This window comes from Tachyglossus aculeatus (genome assembly GCF_015852505.1).
Source record: "Tachyglossus aculeatus isolate mTacAcu1 chromosome 12 unlocalized genomic scaffold, mTacAcu1.pri SUPER_6_unloc_1, whole genome shotgun sequence".
NCBI lineage: Eukaryota > Metazoa > Chordata > Mammalia > Monotremata > Tachyglossidae > Tachyglossus > Tachyglossus aculeatus.
Window position 1 is genome coordinate 773567 of NW_024044828.1, and position 21698 is coordinate 795264.

At 50.1% G+C, this 21698-nt stretch overlaps 1 protein-coding gene across 1 annotated transcript in view; it reads right to left on the reverse strand.

Annotated features, from left to right (window-relative positions):
* Positions 1-220: 220 nt before the first annotated feature.
* The window catches only part of UBR1 (ubiquitin protein ligase E3 component n-recognin 1), a 143806-nt gene continuing 122328 nt past the window's right edge, over positions 221-21698 (reverse strand). The window contains exons 39-47 of the mRNA XM_038740970.1: positions 21485-21635; positions 20285-20372; positions 19740-19873; positions 15052-15160; positions 12641-12697; positions 8253-8330; positions 7113-7283; positions 6356-6457; positions 221-3352 (exon numbers count right to left, since the gene is read on the reverse strand). Of these exons, the coding sequence (XP_038596898.1) occupies positions 3211-3352; positions 6356-6457; positions 7113-7283; positions 8253-8330; positions 12641-12697; positions 15052-15160; positions 19740-19873; positions 20285-20372; positions 21485-21635 (1032 nt within the window). The 3' untranslated portion in view covers positions 221-3210. The remainder of the gene's footprint in view (positions 3353-6355; positions 6458-7112; positions 7284-8252; positions 8331-12640; positions 12698-15051; positions 15161-19739; positions 19874-20284; positions 20373-21484; positions 21636-21698) is intronic.

Here is a 21698-nt window from a genome sequence, read left to right on the forward strand (position 1 = left end):
TGCTATGGCTACTACGGTAAGCGTTCCTGAAGTTCTACTGATCGACGTGGAATTTTCCTTCTTCCCCGCAGGCCCGAATCAAAGCAATCGTACAAAATATTTAGCGTAGGTGAAATCTAGAACGCACCAAGGATGCTTTAGATTCCTAGCAGGCCGTTACGACCGTGACAGTTGACTCCTCCCCAGCTCTGGACTCAAATCAAAGTCGAGCTGTGCATGGGAAATCATTTTTATTTAAATAGACACACATTTCATTTCCAAAAGTACAAGAACATTGTACATGTTATAAATTTACATTTTCCTAATGTAGTATTTCAAGATAAGCATCGCCTGGATAAGCCTCTGTTCATTCCGAACAGACTTTGCAACAGTGGCTTAAATATTTTGCAATCCTTCACACTCGGAGCCTTCTCCCCAGTGAACCAAACGCAGAGTCGTCGGTGTAACGCTCCCCGGATAACCCTCCCCATTCGGGGACGTCCCACTCCTGTCGCACCGGCATCCCGCGTAGAGAATCCTTTCGGCGCTTTAAGCGGTCCAGTCTTCCTGAGGGACTTGGCCCTCGCCCGGAGGAGGGGGGAAATCTTCGGGAGCGCTCCGCCTGCTGCTCTACAAACCCCTGCCTTTCACCTCGCCACCCTCTGAGCGTCACAAAGCCGAGACTCCCCGTTCCGGGGGTCGGTGACCATCTAGGACATGACCCTTTCCTTCGCCCGCAGGGAGGGCCCATCTGGACCGCGCTCATCACAGCCTGTGACGGTGGGACGTTATAGAAACCTGGCCTCAGGAGACGGGGCTGAGCTCTGGGCATCCCCGGGAACTGGCACTGCCTCCGCTCCCCGCCGCCCGGGAGACGACGGGCTACTCTGCCTGCCGGCCTCCGCAAGGCCCCGGGAAGATCGGTGGCTGCTGTCGCGGCTGCTGTGGCTACAGCCGTGCCGTGGACGGAGCCACAGGGAGCCTGAAATTGTGCCCTTCTAGCCCTGGCCCCCAAGTGTTCTTATTCTGGGATTTTATCCTGTTTTTGTGATCATCACCCCCCGAGGTGTCTGTCTCCAGTCCCTTCTCCCCGCTTCGATTCTGATTCCCCCCTCCCGGAGGGACCTTATCATTTTTGGCAAAATTTGGGGCTGCACTTTGCAAACATTAAGCACTTAATAAACACTATGACTGCGGGTTGAAACGCCGTTTAAAAACCTCTTTTTCCCTGATGCTTTGGTTCACTCCCTATCCCTCCCTATCCAGCTTTACTGAAAATGGAAACGTCGGGGCTCCACGACAGGTGTGCTCACCTGGGGAGGACGATCGGATGAGGCGCCCATCCTCGCTGTTTGTGAATCATTACAAACAAGATTTTTCCTCCTTGGGCCAGTGAAACCTGTTGATGTCAAGGAGTCTCCCGGCTCGTCGGTTTGGGAGCAGGACTTCCGCCCGCCAGATCTTCTCAGGAGGACTTCTGCCCGCCCGACAGCTCAATCCGAGGCCTTCTGTGCTGAACGGGGTAAATTCAAAGCTGTCACGCGGTCTCCGTGTAGAACCGGCCTTACCCTGCCCGGGCCCCGGTCTGTTCAGCCTTCGGGAAAACGTTCGCCGTCATCTCGGCCTCTTCTGCCTCGACTCTTCGACTTTCGCTCCTCTGAGTGCCCCTCGGAATGCCTTAGAAATCTGGCTGTAGAATTCCGTAGACAGGAAAAAACGATTTGCGACCGGTATCTTCCCTACCTAACCTCCCACCCGTTGAGTCCGTTTTCTTCTCCGTAACTCGGGAAAAAATTGGCAGCAAGGAAGATGAGACTGAGGAACGGTGAGCAGGGTGGTATTACTCCATTTACTCCACCTCTTCTCTCCCCTGCCTGCCATTTACACCTAGAAGATGGCCGTCTGGGCGCTGGGACCTGATTAGGGCGGGCCGAGCGTGATCACACGTACGGTGGGCAGGAACGAACGCCGCATCCGAACCTGCTGCCAGGCAAGGCCAATCCTCCTGCACGCTGGTACAAACCCGGCTCTGGCTCGGCCTCCAATCCGACGGATGACTACTCGGTTTCAGAAATTCGGCATCCCACGTTCTCCTGATTCACAGGTGACAGTTCAGAACACCCTGCGCCTAAGAATCCCAGAGAAGAGCGCCAGGATCTCCCAACCTGGTGGCTCAGCCGGAGACAGATGATCCCAGCGAGCGGCTTTCTCGGTAGCCAGTACCTGGCAGTCAAACGGCGGTTCACGGAATGCGTCTCCAAAGCCGGGTAGGTAGGAAATGGCGGATTCTAATCCTCACAGGCCGTTCTTGATTCACTGCGGGATTTTCTCAGCAGAGCGGCCCGTCCCTCGGCAAGGCCGCGGCAGATTTCCGCCGCTCGAGGGGTGAGCGGTAGCGCCTGCTGATGGGAGGCCCGGGCTGCTGGGGCCAGCCCTGGAAGATACGGATGTGGGGGCAATTTCAAAAGAAACAAGAGGAGCAGAAATTAATTTCTGCTGGTCAAATCGAACCGGACCGGAGAGGTGAACCCAGGTTTTAAAAGAAAAAAAAAAACCCAAGCGAAAGGCATCGGGCCAGACGTCTGTTTTCGGAAGGTGAGTCCCACCCTTGCTTGACTGGGCCGAGCAGCGACACGGCAGAGTCTGTGAGATTCCCAGAAGGGAAGGGAGGTGGTAACTTGGCTTTCTTCTGCTGGACACATCAAAGGAGCTTCCACTCCGTCTCCCTCTCAGCCAGACGCCAGGCTACGGATTATCGGAAGCGGGTCGTTTCTACTCTCCCTCCGACCTGAATCGAAAACCGCGGTTAACTCGGCTGGCCGGGACCAGAAACCCAGAGAAGACTCGGTTTTAGCAGGCTCTCTGTGGAGACGAGCCGTTATAAAATTCTCCATGGCCTCCCGGAGAAATTTGGCTGCGGTTCGGCTGGGACCGCTGACAGTCACAGTCGAAAGCGGGGGCGGCCGGGAAGGGAATCTATTCCTTTCGCCGTCGGCAGGGTCTCGGTGTCAGAGTTGGGCTTCTAGAGGAGATGACGTTATCCCTTACGGCGGCAGGCTCTGCTGGCTCGAAAGCCCTACGAGCGAGCGGGTGGCGATCTTGGGGAATACGGGAATCCTAGGAGGACCAGGGCGCATTCAGCCGTCCCCCGGCCTTACGAGACGGGCCCGGAAATCAGATCTGCCTCGGCCACCGCGTCCGGCCGGGGCCGGTCGCGGAAGCCGACGCTCTTCAGAGCAACTGCCAGTTGAATCCGAATAAGATCTGATTGGTCTCCTGACTCCTGGCGATCTCTTCGACGATGCAGTGCTGTTGCCAGAGCAGGTGTAGCTTCCGATACCGGTCCTGGGACAGATGCAGGGGATTGCCCCTCCTTCCCGGGAGAGAAACGGCACGCGTTAGTCAGGGCCCCCTTCCCTAGCCGCTCGCCTGTTTCTCCACTTAGGGAAAAGCTCAGCTCCCCGGAACCGGGGGGAGAGTGGCAAGTGGGCGCGTTTCCGGCCCAACACGCGGCCAGAGTCGACGGGGATTCTGCAACCGGGAGGCAAAATGGCGCCCAGTATTTAAGTGCGGATAATCCAGTCGGGAACTGGTGAGGGAAGGGGATGTTCTGGGGCCAGACCGTGTCCTCTCTCCAACCGTTTGGCCTGGGGAGGCCACAGAGCCCGGACGGCTACCTCGGTTTCCTGCAAGCCCAGCTCCCGAGGCGGACTCGGCAGGCCACCCCCCGATTCCGTCACCCCGCACGGAGACGACCGAGTCCCAGCCACCTCAACCGCGGCTCTCCCGCCCAAGGGAGGGACAACACGGCGGACAAGATTCTGGCCAGTCCCTGCCTCCCCAGAGACTGGACAACTGCGTCGGCTTCACCGCCACTTCTGCCCTGCCTTAATAATAATGGCATTTAATAAGCGCTTACTCTGTGCAAAGCACTGTTCTAAGCGCTGGGGAGGTTACAAGGGTTGTCCCACAGTCTTAATCCCCATTTTACAGTTGAGGTCACTGAGGCCCAGAGAAGTGACTTGCCCAAAGTCACCCAGCTGACAGTTGGCGGAGCCGGGATTTGAACCCATGACCTCTGACTCCAAAGCCCGGGCTCTTTCCGCTGAGCCTCGCTGCTTCTACCAAATACACTCTGTGATATGCCTATTATACATAGGGTATATTCAATATGATTACTGTACCTAACTGCTAACTCTGGGTCACGCACTGCACCGCGGTGGATTCTAGATAATCAGGTCGGACACTGCCCCTGTCCCACCCAGGGCTCCCACTCTAAGTAGGAGGGAGAACGGGGATTTCATCTCCATTTTACAGTTGAGGAACCTGAAGCACAGAGAAGTTGAGTGACTTGCCCAAGGTCACCTAATAATAACAATAATAATGATGGTATTTCTTAAGTGCTTACTATGTGCAAAGCACTGTTCTAAGCGCTGGCATATGGTAGAGCCAGTGTTAGAACGCCAGGCCCACGTTTTTCCTTCTAATTACATACCTTCCCTTCTCCGTTTGGCTCATTTCCAGTCAGTCCTTGACTCCATCTTTTTCCATGCGAAACAAGGTAGACCTCAAACATCCTTTTACAAGGCCTCTTCTAATGACGTTTCTCGAGAAACTCACCGACGACTTATTTGACTTCTCCCTCCGCACATCCGCCAAGCTGGCTCTCGTCCTCCCTTCAAAGCCCTACTGAGAGCTCACCTCCTCCAAGAGGCCTTCCCACACTGATCCCCCTTTTTCCTCTCCTCCTCCCTATCCCCCCCGCCCTATCTCCTTCCGCTCCCCACGGCACCTGTATATATATTTGTACAGATTACTCTATTTTACTTGTACATATTTACTATTCTATTTATTTTGTTAATGATGTGCATCTAGCTTCGTTCTGGCGACTTGACACCTGTCCACGTGTTTGGTTCTGTTGTCTGTCTCCCCCTTCTAGACTGTGAGCCCGCTGTTGGGTAGGGACCGTCTCTAGATGTTGCCAACATGTACTTTCCAGGTGCTTAGTTCAGTGCTCTGCACACCGTAAGTACTCAATAAATACGATTGAATGAATGAATGAATGATTTTAGCTTCGTTCTGACAACTTGACACCTGTCCACGTTTGGTTCTGTTGTCTGTCTCCCCCTTCTCGACCGTGAGCCCGTTGTCGGGTAGGGACCGTCTCTAGATGTTGCCGACATGTACTTCCCAAGCGCTTAGTTCAGTGCTCTGCACACAGTAAGTGCTCAATAAATACGATTGAATGAATGAATGAATGAATTTAGCTTCGTTCTGACAACTTGACACCTGTCCACATGTTTGGTTTTGTTGTCTGTCTCCCCCTTCTAGACTGTGAGCCCGTCGTCGGGTAGGGACCGTCTCTAGATATTGCCCACATGTACTTCCCAAGCGCTTAGTTCAGTGCTCTGCACACAGTAAGTGCTCAATAAATACGAGCAACTTTGAGACTTTGCTTCTTCCCCTCCAAGACTCGACCTCTGCCAGCGTATTGGACGAACGACGTTTGGGCGAGCGCTAGTCTCAAGACCCGTCAAGATGTTATCTCCCCTCGGCTTCCCTGCCGCTGTCCTCCCCCGTTTCTCCTCCTATCTCTCTGGGCGCTCATTCTAGCTCTTTCACGGGCCCGTAGCAGTGAGAGAGAGAACATCGAGGAACAATCGAAGAGTCGGTCAATGGTACTGACCACTTATTGTGCGCAGAGCACCGTACTAAATGCTTAGACGGAGCCGAGGGGACAGAACGTGCCGTCTGGGAGACTGGGGAGGACGGCGAGAGCCGACTGGGTGCCTTAAAGCGGACAGAAAGGAGTTGCAGATTCAGTGAGGGGGGCCGGATTTTAGCGACACTGGGAAGGTTGAGCTGAAAAGATGTGGTGATGACAGTGGAATGACAGAATCCACCCTACCTCCTCCAAGAAGCCTTCCCTGACTCACCTCTCATTTCCCTATCCTGTCTGCCCCACGTTCTGCATTGCACTTTGATATTCCCCCCCGCCCCTCACAAAGCACTTACGTTCACATCCCTACGTTCTGCTGCTTCTGTGACTGATTTTAGTGTCTGCCTTTCTCCCCAACTAGACCGTCAACTCTCCGAGGGCAGCGAATGCGCATCGACCGTATCAATCAATCATATTTACTGAACTCTTCCTGTGCGCACTAAACTCTTGGGAGAGTACAAATTATAATGCAACAGACACTTCGCCTGCCCACAACGAGGACTCTCCCGAGTATTTACTTCACTGCTCTGCACAAAAGTATGAACTACGTCTACCCTCAGCGTGAGGGGGGGAAAGGAGAGGAGGAGGAAGCCCGCGCCTTGTTACAGCGTTTGGTGTCCCTGGCTCAAAGCTTCGGGAGACCAAGCTTGCTCTTACTTGAGGCCGGGGTCGGTCTCTCCGTATTCATCCAGATAGGGGGCTGGATACAAGCAGCCGCGGGCTCTGCCTTCGATCAGGATCACTTTGCACTCTCTGATGCTAAAGGGGGAGAAACGAAATCCACTCAGCTCCACCCGTGTTCGGGCCGGTGTCCGGGAACCGTTCCGAGGGAATCCCGGCCTCGGCCTGTGACGGCAGTTCTCGTCCTGGAGGACGGCTAGTTCCTTCCACCGAGGGGATGTGTGATACCCACCCACGGGGAAGACGAGGCTTCCGTAATCGGTGTCTCGCTGGAACCGAGTCGGCAGCCGGGGGAAGGAAGAGGAGTAGGGAGGACCAAAGAGAAGGGATTCCGGGTAAAGGGGATAAAGTTTTATTCTAACATTGCCTGAACTCTAAACCGCTTGGACTGTCAGTCTTTCCAAGAGCCCTGCCGCAATTTTGAACACGGGCGGCGCCACCAACGAAGTCGTAGAGCCCCGCCAATCTCACCAACAAAACACATTCTCTTCTAGACTGTGAGCCCGCTGTTGGGTAGGGACCGTCTCTATATGTTGCTAACTTGTACTTCCCAAGCACTTAGTACAGTGCTCTGCACACAGTAGTCGCTCAATAAATACGATTGAATGAACGAATGAATTCTCTGGTAGTGGATCCCCCGTGCCCCTCCTCTGACGGATCGGGGCTCTCTAGGGGGCAGAGGGACTGGATTTCCCGCAATAATCAGTCGCCTCCAAAACAGCAAGTTACCTACTTGAGGAATAAGCCAACACCAGCCCCACAGTGCATCGCGTGAAAGACGCAGGCTCCGATCTCCTCCCCGTTCACAACCTCCTGGCAGCAAGCGTTCTGGGAACACAGCATGGCTCCGCAGAACAAACACAACACCGGGTGCTTCCGTTCATCGTCAGAAGAGCGTGGACACCTCAGAAAAGAAAAGCGTTACATGCGAGATCGACACACCGGAGCTGACGAGGATACGCGTCCTCTCGCCCCTCTTCGGAAAAGGAATCTTCCCGAACGCCGGGAGATCTGCAGCTTTACATCTCCGGCTAAAATTTGTTCCTCCCAATATTTTCCAACTCTTCCCACAGAAGAAACTCTCTCCCAAAATACAAGACCCTTTTTGAGTTCCAGAGAAGCTTCTCATCAGGCCAGTAGCAGAGGCAGGCATTCCTGACTCTCTGTCTTTTTTCTAGAGCTTTTAAAATAACCACCATAATCACCACAGCATGCGTGACACATTTACTACGGGCCAAGCACTGTGACAGAAATGGAAATTCAGGTCCAACCCTGTCACAGTCCCACATGGGGGTTACAGTCTCAGAGAGAAAGGGTTTTTGATCCCCACTTTAAAGATGAGGAAACTGAAGCCCAGAGAAGTTAAATGACTCGCCCGAGGTCACACAGCAGGAATCGGAATGAGAACCCGGGTCTCCCGATTGATTCTCAGGCCTGCTCCCTGTTCACGAGGTTAGACAGCATCTCACCGTTTTCCCCACTTTACATTCCTGCAATGGTTTCATCTGAGGTGAAATCATATCCTCCTCTAATCCTCTCTCTCCCCAAGACATTTTCCCGATGGCAGCGGAAACAGCTGATTAAAGCAAATGGCTCCCAAATGCCCCAAAGACACTTCCTTATCATATTGCGGCTGTTTTTGTTTTGGGAGGAGTCCCATCATCTTTCTTGATTTTTAGCTATAACGGTCCTCCCCTTGGCGATGATCTGAAGTTCTCCGGGGCTTTCCGTGTGTCCTGTGCTCCGGACTGGCCCCACTTCTCCAGGACCAGAAAGCTGATTCCCCTCAGGGCAGGATTTACGATCATTTCCAACGATTCTGTTGGGTGATTTGCTTGTCGCGCCAACTGTGAGGAAAAAGTTGTCATCTTACCTGAACTGAGAGGCTTGGTTTAGAAGGTGGCTGTAGTCTTCTGGAAGGTTTACTAGGTTATTTCTTCTCCTGGGATATCTAGATGGTTATAGAAAAAAAAAAAAAGGTGTTCAGTTTTCAAGTACATGCCCACAGCAAGAACCTAGGTTGAAAGAGGAAGATGAGAGAAGCCCTGAAAAGAGGATAATTCTCCGTACATCTGCTGACCACTTGAACCCAAGCAAGGAAGAAGGCCTAAATGAAGCACCACAAGACACACCGGGCTTGACGACGAGGGGTTTGGGGGATTTTTAGTAAATCCGCAGAAGTAAAATGGCCACGTATCTACAAGGGCAGCGGTTGGAACCAAGGTCAAATAACTGTTGAACCCTGCCCAGAAGAAACGTACCAACAACAGTTCTTCAAGAACACTTGAATGTCTTGATATAAATTCTATGGCATGACAAGAATCAATCAATCGTATTTATTGAACGCTTACAGTGTGCAGAGCACTGTACTAAGCGCTTGGGAAGTACAAGTTGGCAACATATAGAGACGGTCCCTACCCAACAGTGGGCTCACAGTCTAGAAGGGGGAGACAGACGACAAAACAAAACATATTAACAAAATAAAATAAATAGAATAGATATGTACAAATAAAATAGAGTAATAAATACGTACAAACATATATACATATACAGATAGCAAAATGGATGCTGTCTGTCTGGCCCAGAGCTTTTGGATTAAAGCGGAGGACTGCGGAGACTCAGGCTTCTTGCCTCATCGGCTTCCTCAACTCTTTTCTACTTCACTCCCACTTTTCCCGCTTTTCTCAGCAATTCTCTTCCCATGGTCCCTTCTCTCCCATTGAAATATGATCTTATTTTGTATTCACGGTGTTTTTGGAGTGCTTACTTTGTGTCAGGTATAATGCTAATCACCGGGGTAGACACGAGACAAGAAATGTATTTATTTATTATATTATTTATTTATTGAATTTCAATATTTTATTCGTACATATTTATTTATTTTATTTTGTTAATATGTTTTGTTTTGTTATCTGTCTCCCCCTTCAAGTCTGTGAGCCCACTGTTGGGTAGGGACCGTCTCTAGATGTTGCCAACTTGTACTTCCCAAGCGCTTAGTCCAGTGCTCTGCACACAGTAAGCGCTCAATAAATACGATTGAATGAATGAATGAATGAAATGACGTCACGGCGCCTGTCCCCCCCGGGCGCTCACCATCTTTATTGGAGAAGACAAATATTCCCGTAAGAGTAAATGAAAAACGATAGAGAGAGGAAGTCCAAATGAAGACCACTGAATAAGCAGCTGGAAAACCGCTCACAGGGGCAAGTCTCGGTCTCCTCACTCCTCGGGGAAATAGTTCTTAGTCACAAGAACCTGGCCGGCGTTGGAAGCGGAGGTAAAGGCTCCACAAGGTCGGGAGGTGGGGACGCCTCCGCTTCCCCGTCTCGAGGATACAGGCCCTGAGGACTTCAGACCGTGCCTGCCCTCTGCCTCGGTGGGCACGGGCCTTCACTCCCTTGGCGCGGGTGGGACAGAGACAAGAGAGAGAAGGAGGGGGAGAGAGAAAGGGGAAAAGAGAGAAGAGACGATCCCTCTTTCATCATTTCCGCCACGACTGCCACCATCAATGCCGAACTGTATTATAGTAGGAACCTGCAGGATATACTGGGGCGGCAGTTCAAGAGCAAGGATTATATTTATATAATCCTGTATAAAATAATAATAATGGCATTTATTAAGCGCTTACTATGTGCCGAGCACTGTTCTAAGCGCTGGAGAGGTTACAAGGTGATCAGGTTGTCCCACAGGGGGCTCCCAGTCTTAATCCCCATTTTACACGAGGGAACTGAAGCCCAGAGAAGTGAAGTGACTTGCCCAGAGTCACACAGCTGACAATTGGCGGAGCCGGGGTTTGAACCCATGACTGGCTTTGAACTCCAAAGCCCGTGCTCTTTCCACTGAGCCACGCTGCTTCTCTGTATATATCCTGTATATATATGCATGTATTTATATATATGTATATATGTACATATAATCCTGTATATATGTTTGTACGTATTTATTACTCTATTTTTTTTGTACATATTTACTCTATTATATTTGGTTAATATGTTTTATTTTGTTGTCTGTCTCCCCCTTCTAGACTGTGAGCCCGCTGTTGGGTAGGGACCGTCTCTATATGTTGCCAACTTGGACTTCCCAAGTGCTTAGTCCAGCGCTCTGCACACAGTAAGCGCTCAATAAATACGATTGAATGAATGAATGAATGAATATTTCACATTTACGGTACGTTACTGAACAAGGGCCCAGTTCAGTAGATGCTCCCCAGGAACCACTGACGAGGATGACGGACGGAACTCTAAGATATTTTCTACGCATCCCAACACCCTAATAATAATAATAATAATAATAATAATAATAATAATAATGGCATTTGTTAAGCACTTACTATGTGCAAAGCACTGTACTAAGCGCTGGATGGGTACAGGGGGATGTGAAGCCCTGTCTCAATGCTTGCTCTCCCAAGGAGGTGGTTTGGCGTGGGCCAGTTCCGTTCTTACTTTAGAGTGGAGAGAGAGAGGATCCGGGCAATATGAACATCATCCCCCCGACCTTCCCCCGTCTGCCTCGAGTGCTTTTCCCGGACGCCCCCTACTAAGAAGCACCGCCCGGGAGGGGTCTGAAAGGGCGGGTGGGTTGATGGATAATAATGATGGCATCCGTTGAGCACTTATTACGTGCCAAGCTCTGTTCCAAGTGCTGGGGTCGATACGGGGTAACCAGGTTGTCCCACGGGGGGGCTTGCTTTTAATCCCCATTTTACAGATGACGTAACTGAGGCACAGAGAAGTAAGGTGACTCGCCCAAGGTCACACAGCGGACAAGTGGCAGAGTCATCATCATCATCAATCGTATTTATTGAGCACTTACTGTGTGCAGAGCACTGGACTAAGCGCTTGGGAAGTCCAAGTTGGCAACATATAGAGACAGTCCCTACCCAACAGTGGGCTCACAGTCTAAAAGGGGGAGACAGAGAACAAAACGAAACATACTAACAAAATAAAATAAATAGAATAGATATGTACAAGTAAAATAGAGTAATAAATATGTACAAACATTTATTTTATTTTTATATTTATTTATAGAGTCGGGAATCGAACCCACGTCCTCTTGACTCCCAAGCCCGTTCTCTGTCCGCTGAGCCCCGCTGCGTCTCTTTCACACACCAGCTTTGCAGACCTCCATTCCCCCTGAGGCAGAAGTATCCCTTTACAGATTTCAGATTCTTGGCACGTTGCGGAAGGGAGAGTTAGTCTCCCACAGGCAGAGAGCCTGGCCTAGGGCAGGTCTGGTCGCATCAATCGATCGATCCTATTTACTGAGTGCCTGCTGCCTGCAAAGTACAGTACTCATCGCTTGAGAGAGTACAACAGCGCTTAGAATAGTGCTTTGCACATAGTAAATGCTTAATAAATACCATTATTATTATTACGATATGACAGAGCTGGTAGACACGTTCCCTGCCCACAACAGGTAGCGTGGCTTAGTGGATAGAGCAGGGGCTTGGAGGTCAGAGGCCGCGGGTTCGAATCCCGGCTCCGCCGTTTGTCAGCTGCGTGACTTTGGACAAGTCACTTAAGCAGTGTGGCTCACTGGAAAGAGCCCGGGCTTTGGAGTCAGAGGTCATGGGTTCAAATCCCGACCCCAACATCAGCTGTGTGACTTTGGGCAAGTCACTTAACTTCTCTGTGCCTCAGTTCCCTCATCTGTAAAATGGGGATGAAGACCGTGAGCCCCCGTGGGGCAACCTGATCAGCTTGTAACCTCCCCAGAGCTTAGAACAGTGCTTAGCACATAGTGAGCACTTAATAAATGCCGTCATTATTATTATTATTATTCTCTGGGCCTCGGTGACCTCATCTGTAAAATGGGGATGAAGACTGTGAGCCCCCTGGGGGACCACCTGATCACCCTGTAACCTCCTCAGCGCTTAGAACAGTGCTTTGCACATAGTAAGCGCTTAAGAAATGCCATCATTATTATTATCATTCTTTGTGCCTCAGTTCCCTCATCTGTAAAACAGGGCTTAAGACCGTGAGCCCCACGTGAGACAACCTGATTACCTCAGAACGGTGCTTGGCACATAGTAAGCACTCAAGAAACACCATCATTATCATTACTAACAAGCTGACAGTCTAGAGGGGGAGACAGACATTAATGTGAGGAAGCACTCAACAAACACCGTCATTATCATTATTAACATGCTGACAGTCTAGAGGGGGAGACAGACATTAACATGAATCAATAAAGACATCAGGGATAGGTAGGTCAGCGCTGTAGGGCTGAGTTACCGCGGAGCAGACCCACTCGAGAACCCACCTGACGGGCGAGCCTTCCCCCTTCAGAGCCGTCAGGACGGCCGGATCCGTGCACCATCTGCAGGGGAGGAGAAAGGACAACTCTTCGTCCTGGACACAAAACTGCACCCATCAGAAGTTTTTTGTTTTTTTGGCTAACTTCTAGTTTTACTTCCGAAGTGGTTCTGTGACTGATTGAGGCTGCGTGACCATTGTTGTTTTTATTTGGACTTACACCTGAGTCACGAAAGAGACATCAGGTTTCACTCTCACCATTTCCTAGCTCCAGTCATGGATGCCGTCCTCTTGGATCCCTCTATTTTAGAGGGCTAACTTCTAGTTTTACTTCCGAAGTGGTTCTGCGACTGACTGAGGCTGCATGACAATTGCTTTTTTTTTATTTGGACTTACACCTGAGTTACGAAAGAGACATCAGGTTTCAGTCTCACCATTTCCTAGCTCCAGTCATGGATGCCGCCTTCTTGGATCCCTCTATTTTAGGGGGCTAACTTCTAGTTTTACTTCTTAAGTGGTTCAGAGACTGACTGAGGCTGCATGACCATCATTTTTTTTATTTGGACTTACACCTGAGTCACGAAAGAGACATCAGGTTTCAGTCTCACCATTTCCTAGCTCCAGTCATGGATGCCGTCTTCTTGGATCCCTCTATTTTAGGGGACTAACTTCTAGTTTTACTTCCTAAGTGGTTCTGCGACTGATTTGAGGCTGCATGACAATTGCTTTTTTTTTTATCTGGACTTACACCTGAGTCACGAAAGAGACATCAGGTTTCAGTTTCACCGTTTCCTAGCTCCAATCATGGATGCAGTCTTCTTGGATCCCTCTATTTTAGGGGGCTAACTTCTCGTTTTATTTCCTAAATGGTTCTGCGACTGATTGAGGCTGCGTGACAATTTTTTTTTTAATTTGGACTTACACCTGAGTTACGAAAGAGACATCAGGTTTCAGTCTCACCGTTTCCTAGCTCCAGTCATGGATGCAGTCATCTTGGATCCCTCTATTTTAGGGGGCTAACTTCTAGTTTTACTTCCTAAGTGGTTCTGCGACTGACTGAGGCTGTGTGACAGTTGGTTTTTTTTTATTTGGACTTACACCTGAATTACAAAAGAGACATCAGGTTTCAGTTTCACCATTTCCTAGCTCCAGTCATGGATGCCGTCTTCTTGGATTCCTCTATTTTAGGGGGCTAACTTCTAGTTTTACTTCCCAAGTGGTTCTGTGACTAATTGAGGCTGCGTGACAATTGGGTTTTCTTTATTTGGACTTACACCTGAGTTACGAAAGAGACATCACGTTTCAGTTTCACCATTTCCTAGCTCCAGTCATGGATGCAGTCATCTTGGATCCCTCTATTTCAGGGGGCTAACGTCTAGTTTTACTTCCCAAGTGGTTCTGCAACTGATTGAGGCTGTGTGACCATTGTTTTTTTTTATTTGGACTTACACCTGAGTCACGAAAGAGACATCAGGTTTCAGTCTCACCGTTTCCTAGCTCCAGTCATGGATGCCCTCTTCTTGGATCCCTCTATTTTAGGGGGCTAACGTCTAGTTTTACTTCCGAAGTGGTTCTGCGACTGATTGAGGCTGCATGACCATTGTTTTTTTTATTTGGACTTACACCGGAGTCACGAAAGAGACATCAGGTTTCAGTCTCACCATTTCCTAGATCCAGTCATGGATGCAGTCATCTTGGATCCCTCTATTTTAGGGGGCTAACTTCTGGTTTTACTTCTTAAGTGGTTCTGCGACTGATTGAGGCTGTGTGACAATTGGTGTTTTTTTATTTGGACTTACACCTGAGTTACAAAAGAGACATCAGGTTTCAGTCTCACCGTTGCCTAGCTCCAGTCATGGATGCAGTCTTCTTGGATCCCTCTATTTTAGGGGACTAACTTCTAGTTTTACTTCCTAAGTGGTTCTGCGACTGATTGAGGCTGCGTGACCACTGTTTTTTTTCATCTGGACTTACACCTGAGTTACGAAAGAGACATTAGGTTTCAGTTTCACCGTTTCCCAGCTCCAGTCGTGGATGCCGCCTTCTTGGATCCCTCTACTTTATGTTTAGTCCACAGTAAGCTAGGGGATGAAGAGCGAGGACTATAGAGTATCAGGAATCAAGCGAAGGCACAGAGGACCGAACAGTCGACCTCTGAAAATGAAATACCTGCAGGGCAATCGCTGATGGAGCTAAATCGCCGACGGTCAGCAATCAAAAGCCACCGTTGGCGAGTTAAAGTGGCTGAAAAACCTAGGGCGACGCTTTAGGGCAACGACCCTTCAGCCCCTATCCTTTTTCTTGCTTCCCTCCCTTCCCTCTTTCTCCGAATTTTTCGCCTTCTCTCCCCGGGTTTCCCCGGCCCTCGCCACTTGTCTTCCCGGGCCTGCTGTTGCCCCTCCTTTATCCTGCTGGTACCTGTGAAGCAAAGGCTTGACTGTCTCCCCGTAGTCCTGGAAAAGCAGGAACAGATTGGTGGGTAAAGACAGATAGCTGCACAGTGCGCTGAACTGCTCATCTTCAGAAACTGCACGAGAAAAAGAAAGTTTAAAGAGTTTTTAATAATAACAACGGTGGCAATTACTATGATTATTATTAATAATCGATGATATCATTATTAATAATACAATACAATCCCATATAATTATATGTATTTTATATAACATCTATGTATACAATCAATATAACATTAATGGTATTGATAATAATAATGATGGAACTTAAGCGCTTACTATTCTAAGCGCTGGGGTAGACAATAATAATAGTAATAATGATGGCATTTATTAAGCGCTTAGTATGTACAAAGCACCGATCTAAGCACTGGGGAGGTTACCAGGTGATCAGGTGGTCCCACGGGGGGCTCACAGTCTTAATCCCCATTTTACAGAGGAGGGAACTGAGGCCCAGAGAAGTGAAGCAACTTGCCCAAAGTCGCCCAGCTGACGATTGGCGGAGCCGGGATTTGAACCCACAACCTCTGACTCCAAAGCTCGGGCTCTTTCCACTGAGCCCCGCTGCTTCTCAGCAGGATACAAGTTACGTGGGTTGGACCCAGTCCCCACCTCACAAGGGGCTCACCCGCTCAATCCCCATTTTCCAGACGAGGTAACTGAGGCCCAGAGAAGCGAAGTGACTTGTTCAAGGTCACACAGTACGCAAGTCCCCCTTCTAGACCGTGAGCCCGCTGTCGGGTAGGGGCCGTCTCTATATGTTGCCGACTTGGACTTCCCAAGCGCGCTCTGCACACACTAAGCGCTCAATGAATACGATTGAATGAATGAAGCGGCAGAGCTGGGATTCGAACGCATGACCTCCTCCCAGGCCCGGGCTCTGTCCACCACGCCCTGCTGCACCACGGAAGCAGAATGGCGTAGAAACGTGGGACAAGGCGGGATACTTCCGGGGAGGGATTCCCCGGGGGCCTGGGACAAAGAGATCAGGGGGATCGACCGACCGCCCGTCCCTCTGGTGCTCTTTAAAATGCCTCGTTCCATCGCCCCTCTAGGGCCGGCGCCGAGGGAGCGAGGTCGCTCACTTGGTTCTTCCGCCGTTTTGGGCAGGGCGGGCAGCCAGAGCTAGTTGAACCCCCTCCACAGAACCAGAAAGAGACCGGTGGTGGAGCTCAGATGGCGGCTGCCCTCCTGCCTCCTGCCAGCAGAAGGTAGATGATTCACTCATTCTCTCAACCGCATTTATTGAGCGCTTACTGGGTGCCAAGCACTGTCTTTATAATAATAATAATAATAATAATAATGTTAAGCGCTTACTATGTGCAAAGCACCATTCTAAGCGCTGGGGGGGATCCAAGGTGATCAGGTTGTCCCATGTGGGGCTCACAGTCTTCATCCCCATTTTACAGATGAGGTCACTGAGGCTCAGAGAATAATAATAATAATAATGATAGCATTTATTAAGCGCTATGTGTTGTGCAAAGCACAGTTCTAAGCGCTGGAGAGGTTACAAGGTGATCAGGTTGTCCCATGTGGGGCTCACAGTCTTCACCCCCATTTTACTGATGAGGTCATTGAGGCTCAGAGGAGAATAATAATAATAATAATGATAGCATTTATTAAGCTCTTACTATGGTAAAGCACTGTTCTAAGCGCTGGGGAGGTTACAAGGTGATCAGTTTGTCCCACGTGGGGCTCACCGTCTTAATCCCCATTTTACAGATGAGGCCACTGAGGCTCAGAGGAGAATAATAATAATAATGATAGCACTTATTAAGCGCTTACTATGTGCAAAGCACTGTTCTAAGCGCTGGAGAGGTTACAAGGTCATCAGGTTGTCCCACATGGGGCTCACCGTCTTAATCCCCATTTTACAGATGATGTCACGGAGGCACAGAGAAGTGAAGCGACTTGCCCGAGGTCGCACAGCAGACATGTGGCGGAGCTGGGATTAGAACCCGTGACCTCCGACTCCCGAGCCTGGGCTCTTTCCACTTTCCGCCGCTTCTCTTCCACGCCTCCCTCTTTTCCCCCCCTCAAAGCCCTTCGCCAAGCTGAAAACGAACACGAGCCGCAAGTCCCGACTGAAAACAAAACGCGGTTCTTCCCTCTTTCCGGGCCTCTCTTGCCCAAGTCTCATTTCCAGGACAAACGACGGCTTCCAGCAATGGATTCACTTCAGGCAAGGGCAGACCAACGGGGAGGTCGCGGATGGGAACCGGTTCTCTCTCCTCTCCTCCTCTGCAGGCCTGGGATTAGGGTCCTCTCTGGGCCCTAATTCTATTAATTCATTAATTAATTCTATTCAATTCTATTTGTTCTGATGACTTGACACCTGTCCACATGGTTGGTTTTATCATCTGTCTCCCCTTTCTAGACCGTGAGCCCGCTGTCAGGCAGGGACCGCCTCTATCTGTTGCCGACTCGTACTTCCCAAGCGCTTAGTACAGTGCTCTGCACACAGGAAGCGCTCAATAAATACGACTGAATGAACGGATGAATTGGCAGGTGGCAGGAAGGGAAAGAAAGAGTCACTACAGGCTAGAGGCCAGAAAGGGCTAGTGTTTGGGAACAGGCACTTTGAAAATGAAAGTGTTGGAGGAGGGAAGGAGGAGGAAGGAGAGCGAGAGGCCAGAAAGGGCTACTGTTTGGGAACAGGCACTTTGGAAATGAAAGTGTTGGAGGAGGGAAGGAGGGGGAAGGAGGGAGAGAGGCCAGAAAGGGCCAGTGTTTGGTAGCAGGCACTTTGGAAATGAAAGTGTTGGAGGAGGGAAGGAGGACGAAGAAGAGCGAGAGGCCAGAAAGGGCTGTTGTTTGGGAACAGGCACTTTGAAAACGAAAGTGTTGGAGGAGGGAAGGAGGAGGAAGGAGAGCGAGAGGCCAGAAAGGGCTACTGTTTGAGAACAGGCACCTTTTGAAAATAAAAGTGTTGGAGGAGGGAAGGAGGAAGGAGAGTGGGAGGCCAGAAAGGGCTACTGTTTGGGAACAGGCACTTTGAAAATTAAAGTGTTGGAGGAGGGAAGGAGAGCGAGAGGCCAGAAAGGGCTAGTGTTTGGGAACAGGCACTTTGAAAATGAAAGTATTGGAGGAGGGAAGGAGGAGGAAGGAGAGCGAGTGGCCAGAAAGGGCTAGTGTTTGGGAACAGGCACTTTGAAAATGAAAGTGTTGGAGGAGGGAAGGAGGAGGAAGGAGAGCGGGAGGCCAGAAAGGCCTATTGTTTGGGAACAGGCACTTTGAAAATGAAAGTATTGGAGGAGGGAAGGAGGAGGAAGGAGAGCGAGTGGCCAGAAAGGGCTAGTGTTTGGAAACAGGCACTTTGAAAATGAAAGTGTTGGAGGAGGGAAGGAGGAGGAAGGAGAGTGAGTGGCCAGAAAGGGCTGTTGTCTGGGAACAGGCACTTTGAAAATGAAAGTGTTGGAGGAGGGAAGGAGGAGGAAGGAGAGCAAGAGGCCAGAAAGGGCTAGTGTTCGGGAACAGGCACTTTGAAAATGAAAGCGTTGGAGGAGGGAAGGAGGAGGAAGGAGAGCGAGAGGCCAGAAAGGGCTACTGTTTGGGAACAGGCACTTTGGAAATGAAACTGTTGGAGGGAAGAAGGAGGAAGGAGAGCGAGAGAGTACAAGAAATGGGGAGCAGGAGAGAGCACGAGGAAACACGGTTTCTTCTTAGTTCTGGAACGCCCAGGGTCCACCCTAGAGCTGACCTTCGGAGAAAGCTCGGGGTTTGGTCGGGAAAGGGCCGGCGGGCCGACCACTCTGGCTTCTCCTCCCCTCTTTCCCCGCTGTGGCACATAAATGCCTTTGAATTTCTGAGCAGGACACGACCGGTCATCGCTAGACAAACGGCATAATCACTGGGCCGCACCGGAATGGCGAGCCCGACAAAATGGAGCATCGGGTTTCTCAGACTTGGTAAATTCACTGAAATCCAGAAAGGCACCGCAGAATCTCAAAGAAGCGAGTTATTCCCGAGGTCCAGGTAGCCTAGCAGAAAGCGCTGCTCCACTCCACTGTAAACTCCTTGAGGGCGGGGATCGTGTGCGTAAAACTACTTAGATGTGAGCCCCGCATGGGATAGGGATTGTGCCCAAACTGATTATAGCCCGGGCTTTGGAGTCAGAGGTCATGGGTTCAAATCCCAGCTCCGCTACTTGTCAGCTGGGTGATTTTGGGCAAATCACTTCACTTCTCTGTGCCTCGGTTACCTCATCTGGACAATGGGGATGAAGACTGAGACAACCTGATCACCTTGTAACCTCCCCAGCGCTTAGAACAGGGCTTTGCACATAGTAAGCGCTTAAAAAATGCCATTACTTTATTATTATTATTATCGTGTCTACCCCAGTGCTTAAGTATAGGCCTTAGCACAAAGTAATCACTTAAGGACCACAGAAACTCCTCCATTGTGCTCTCCCAAGCGCTCAGTAAAGAGGTCTGCACAGGGGAGGGGCTCAATAGATACCACCGATGGATTGATCCTAAAGTCCTAATTCCAAAGACATGATCGGTTCATACTCAGAACATTTCTAGACTGTGAGCCTGTTGTTGGGTAGGGACCGTCTCTATATGTTGCCAACTTGTACTTCCCAAGCGCTTAGTACAGTGCTCTGCACACAGTAAGCGCTCAATAAATACAACTGAATGAATTTCTCCGACTTACCCAAAAATAAGGCTTCAGGAGGCGACACTCCCAGGAAGTAGTGGAAAAATAAAGCAGCGGAGCGCAGGAAGGGGGTGATGCCTCTCTTCAAACAGTCCCACAGATGCCGCCCGGCAACATCCCGACTGAAGCAGCTGCAAAACAGAAACCACAGAACCGTAGCATCCTAGGTCCTCAATGGCCGTATCGAGAGCGCACAGAGACACTGGTTAAGAATTGCGGCACGTGTTTCGTTCCCCAAATATTCCAAACCAAAATAACAAGTCACAAAGCTCCAAGTTTTGCATTCGTTTCTCTGGAAACCGGAGCAAATTTAGCAACGCATCATCAGGAAGGGGACGGAAAGCCAGCAACAGGCGAGCTCTGCCACTCTATTCCCGGCAGGCAAGTTTGCTCCTCAGGGCCACAGTAGAGGGCCAGAGAAGAGGGCAGTGGACGGAACAGCTTCGCCAAAAAGTTGAGGACTTTTCCGCCCGAAAGGACAATCGCTGAGAGACGGGGACAGTAAAATCTCCTGCTGGGCCACCAGTCCAAGCGCTCCTTACCCATTAGTATACTGAGCGACTTCTTGACAGAACGAGGATGCCGAGCGTGCCTCTTCGCTGTCGTCGGGTACCTGGGCAGAGTGGCCATCTGCAAAAATATTTAACAGCGAGATGATTTCACACCGTGAGTACGAGCTGTATGGGTGGCATCCGGCGCTGGAGGCTGCGGAAACCGACCGATACATCCCTACGCTTTATTCCGCAGGAGAGATCGTTTCGGAGCCCCAGTTCGTCTCCAGTGTAGATGTTTCCTTGGCTGACTTTCTCCTCATAGAAATCAGCCCCTCGCGGGCACAAAACGTGTCTCCCACGTCTGTTGATTTGAACTAGCCCAAGCACTCAGTACAGCGCTCTGCACACAGTAAGCGCTCAATAAATATCTCTGAATGATCTGTTGGAGATTTGGGCCTCGGTCACCTCCTCTGTAAAACGGGGATTGAGACTCACACAAGGGCCAATCTGATTACCTTGGCTTTGCCCCAGTGCTTAGAACAGTGCTTGGCACAGAGTAAGCGTTTAACAAATACCATAATAATAACAATAATATCATCATCATATATGTAATATTATTATATATTAATTACATATATTATAATTACATATTCTATAATATTATTGTTTTATAATAATTGATATTATTATTATTTCCAGGACCTCTCTGTTTCCTCGGCCCACTAGAGACAGTAGTCCTGGGGTCACTACTGGATACGGACGTCATCGATTAAGGGATTCTGGAGTTATCAGGTTAGGTTGGGCACCTGGACACGAGGTAATCTCTGCCCTCATGGAGTTGTTTGCAAAAAGCACGGTCATGCCCCGGGGCACCCAAAGGACCACCTCCACAGAGCACATCAGACAGGCCCGGTGCAGAGGTCAGCCTAGGGGACACAGCACGGCCTGGGTTCTAATCCTGGTTCCACCACTTGACTGTCGTGTGGCCACGGGCAAGTCACTGAACTTCTCTCACCTGTAAACTGGGGATTAAGACTGTGAGCCCTACACAGGACGTGGACCGGGCCCCATGTGATCAGCTTGTCTCTATCCCAGTGCTTTGTTCAGTTCCTGGCACATAATGAGCGCCTAATACATCGAATTAAAAAAAAAACACAGAAGGACCGCTCCTCACGAAGATAACGAATCTTCTTTCCGACGCTGGACAGAGTGGGTGGATGCTATTCCGGGTTATCGATGAATTAGTACCTGTCTCTACGGTGAGAAGTATCTGGAGCATGTGGGCCATGGTTATCAAGTGGAAGAGGTAGAGGTGATTGTAGGAAGAGCTAATCGCCGACGGCTGAAGATCCACGGAGTCCTCCCAGTACAGAGATGGGAACGCTGACACGGCTCCTACCTGCCGGAGACAAACAGACGCCAAGGTTGGTGACGCAGTCGAACGAACGGGAGAGGCGCTGAC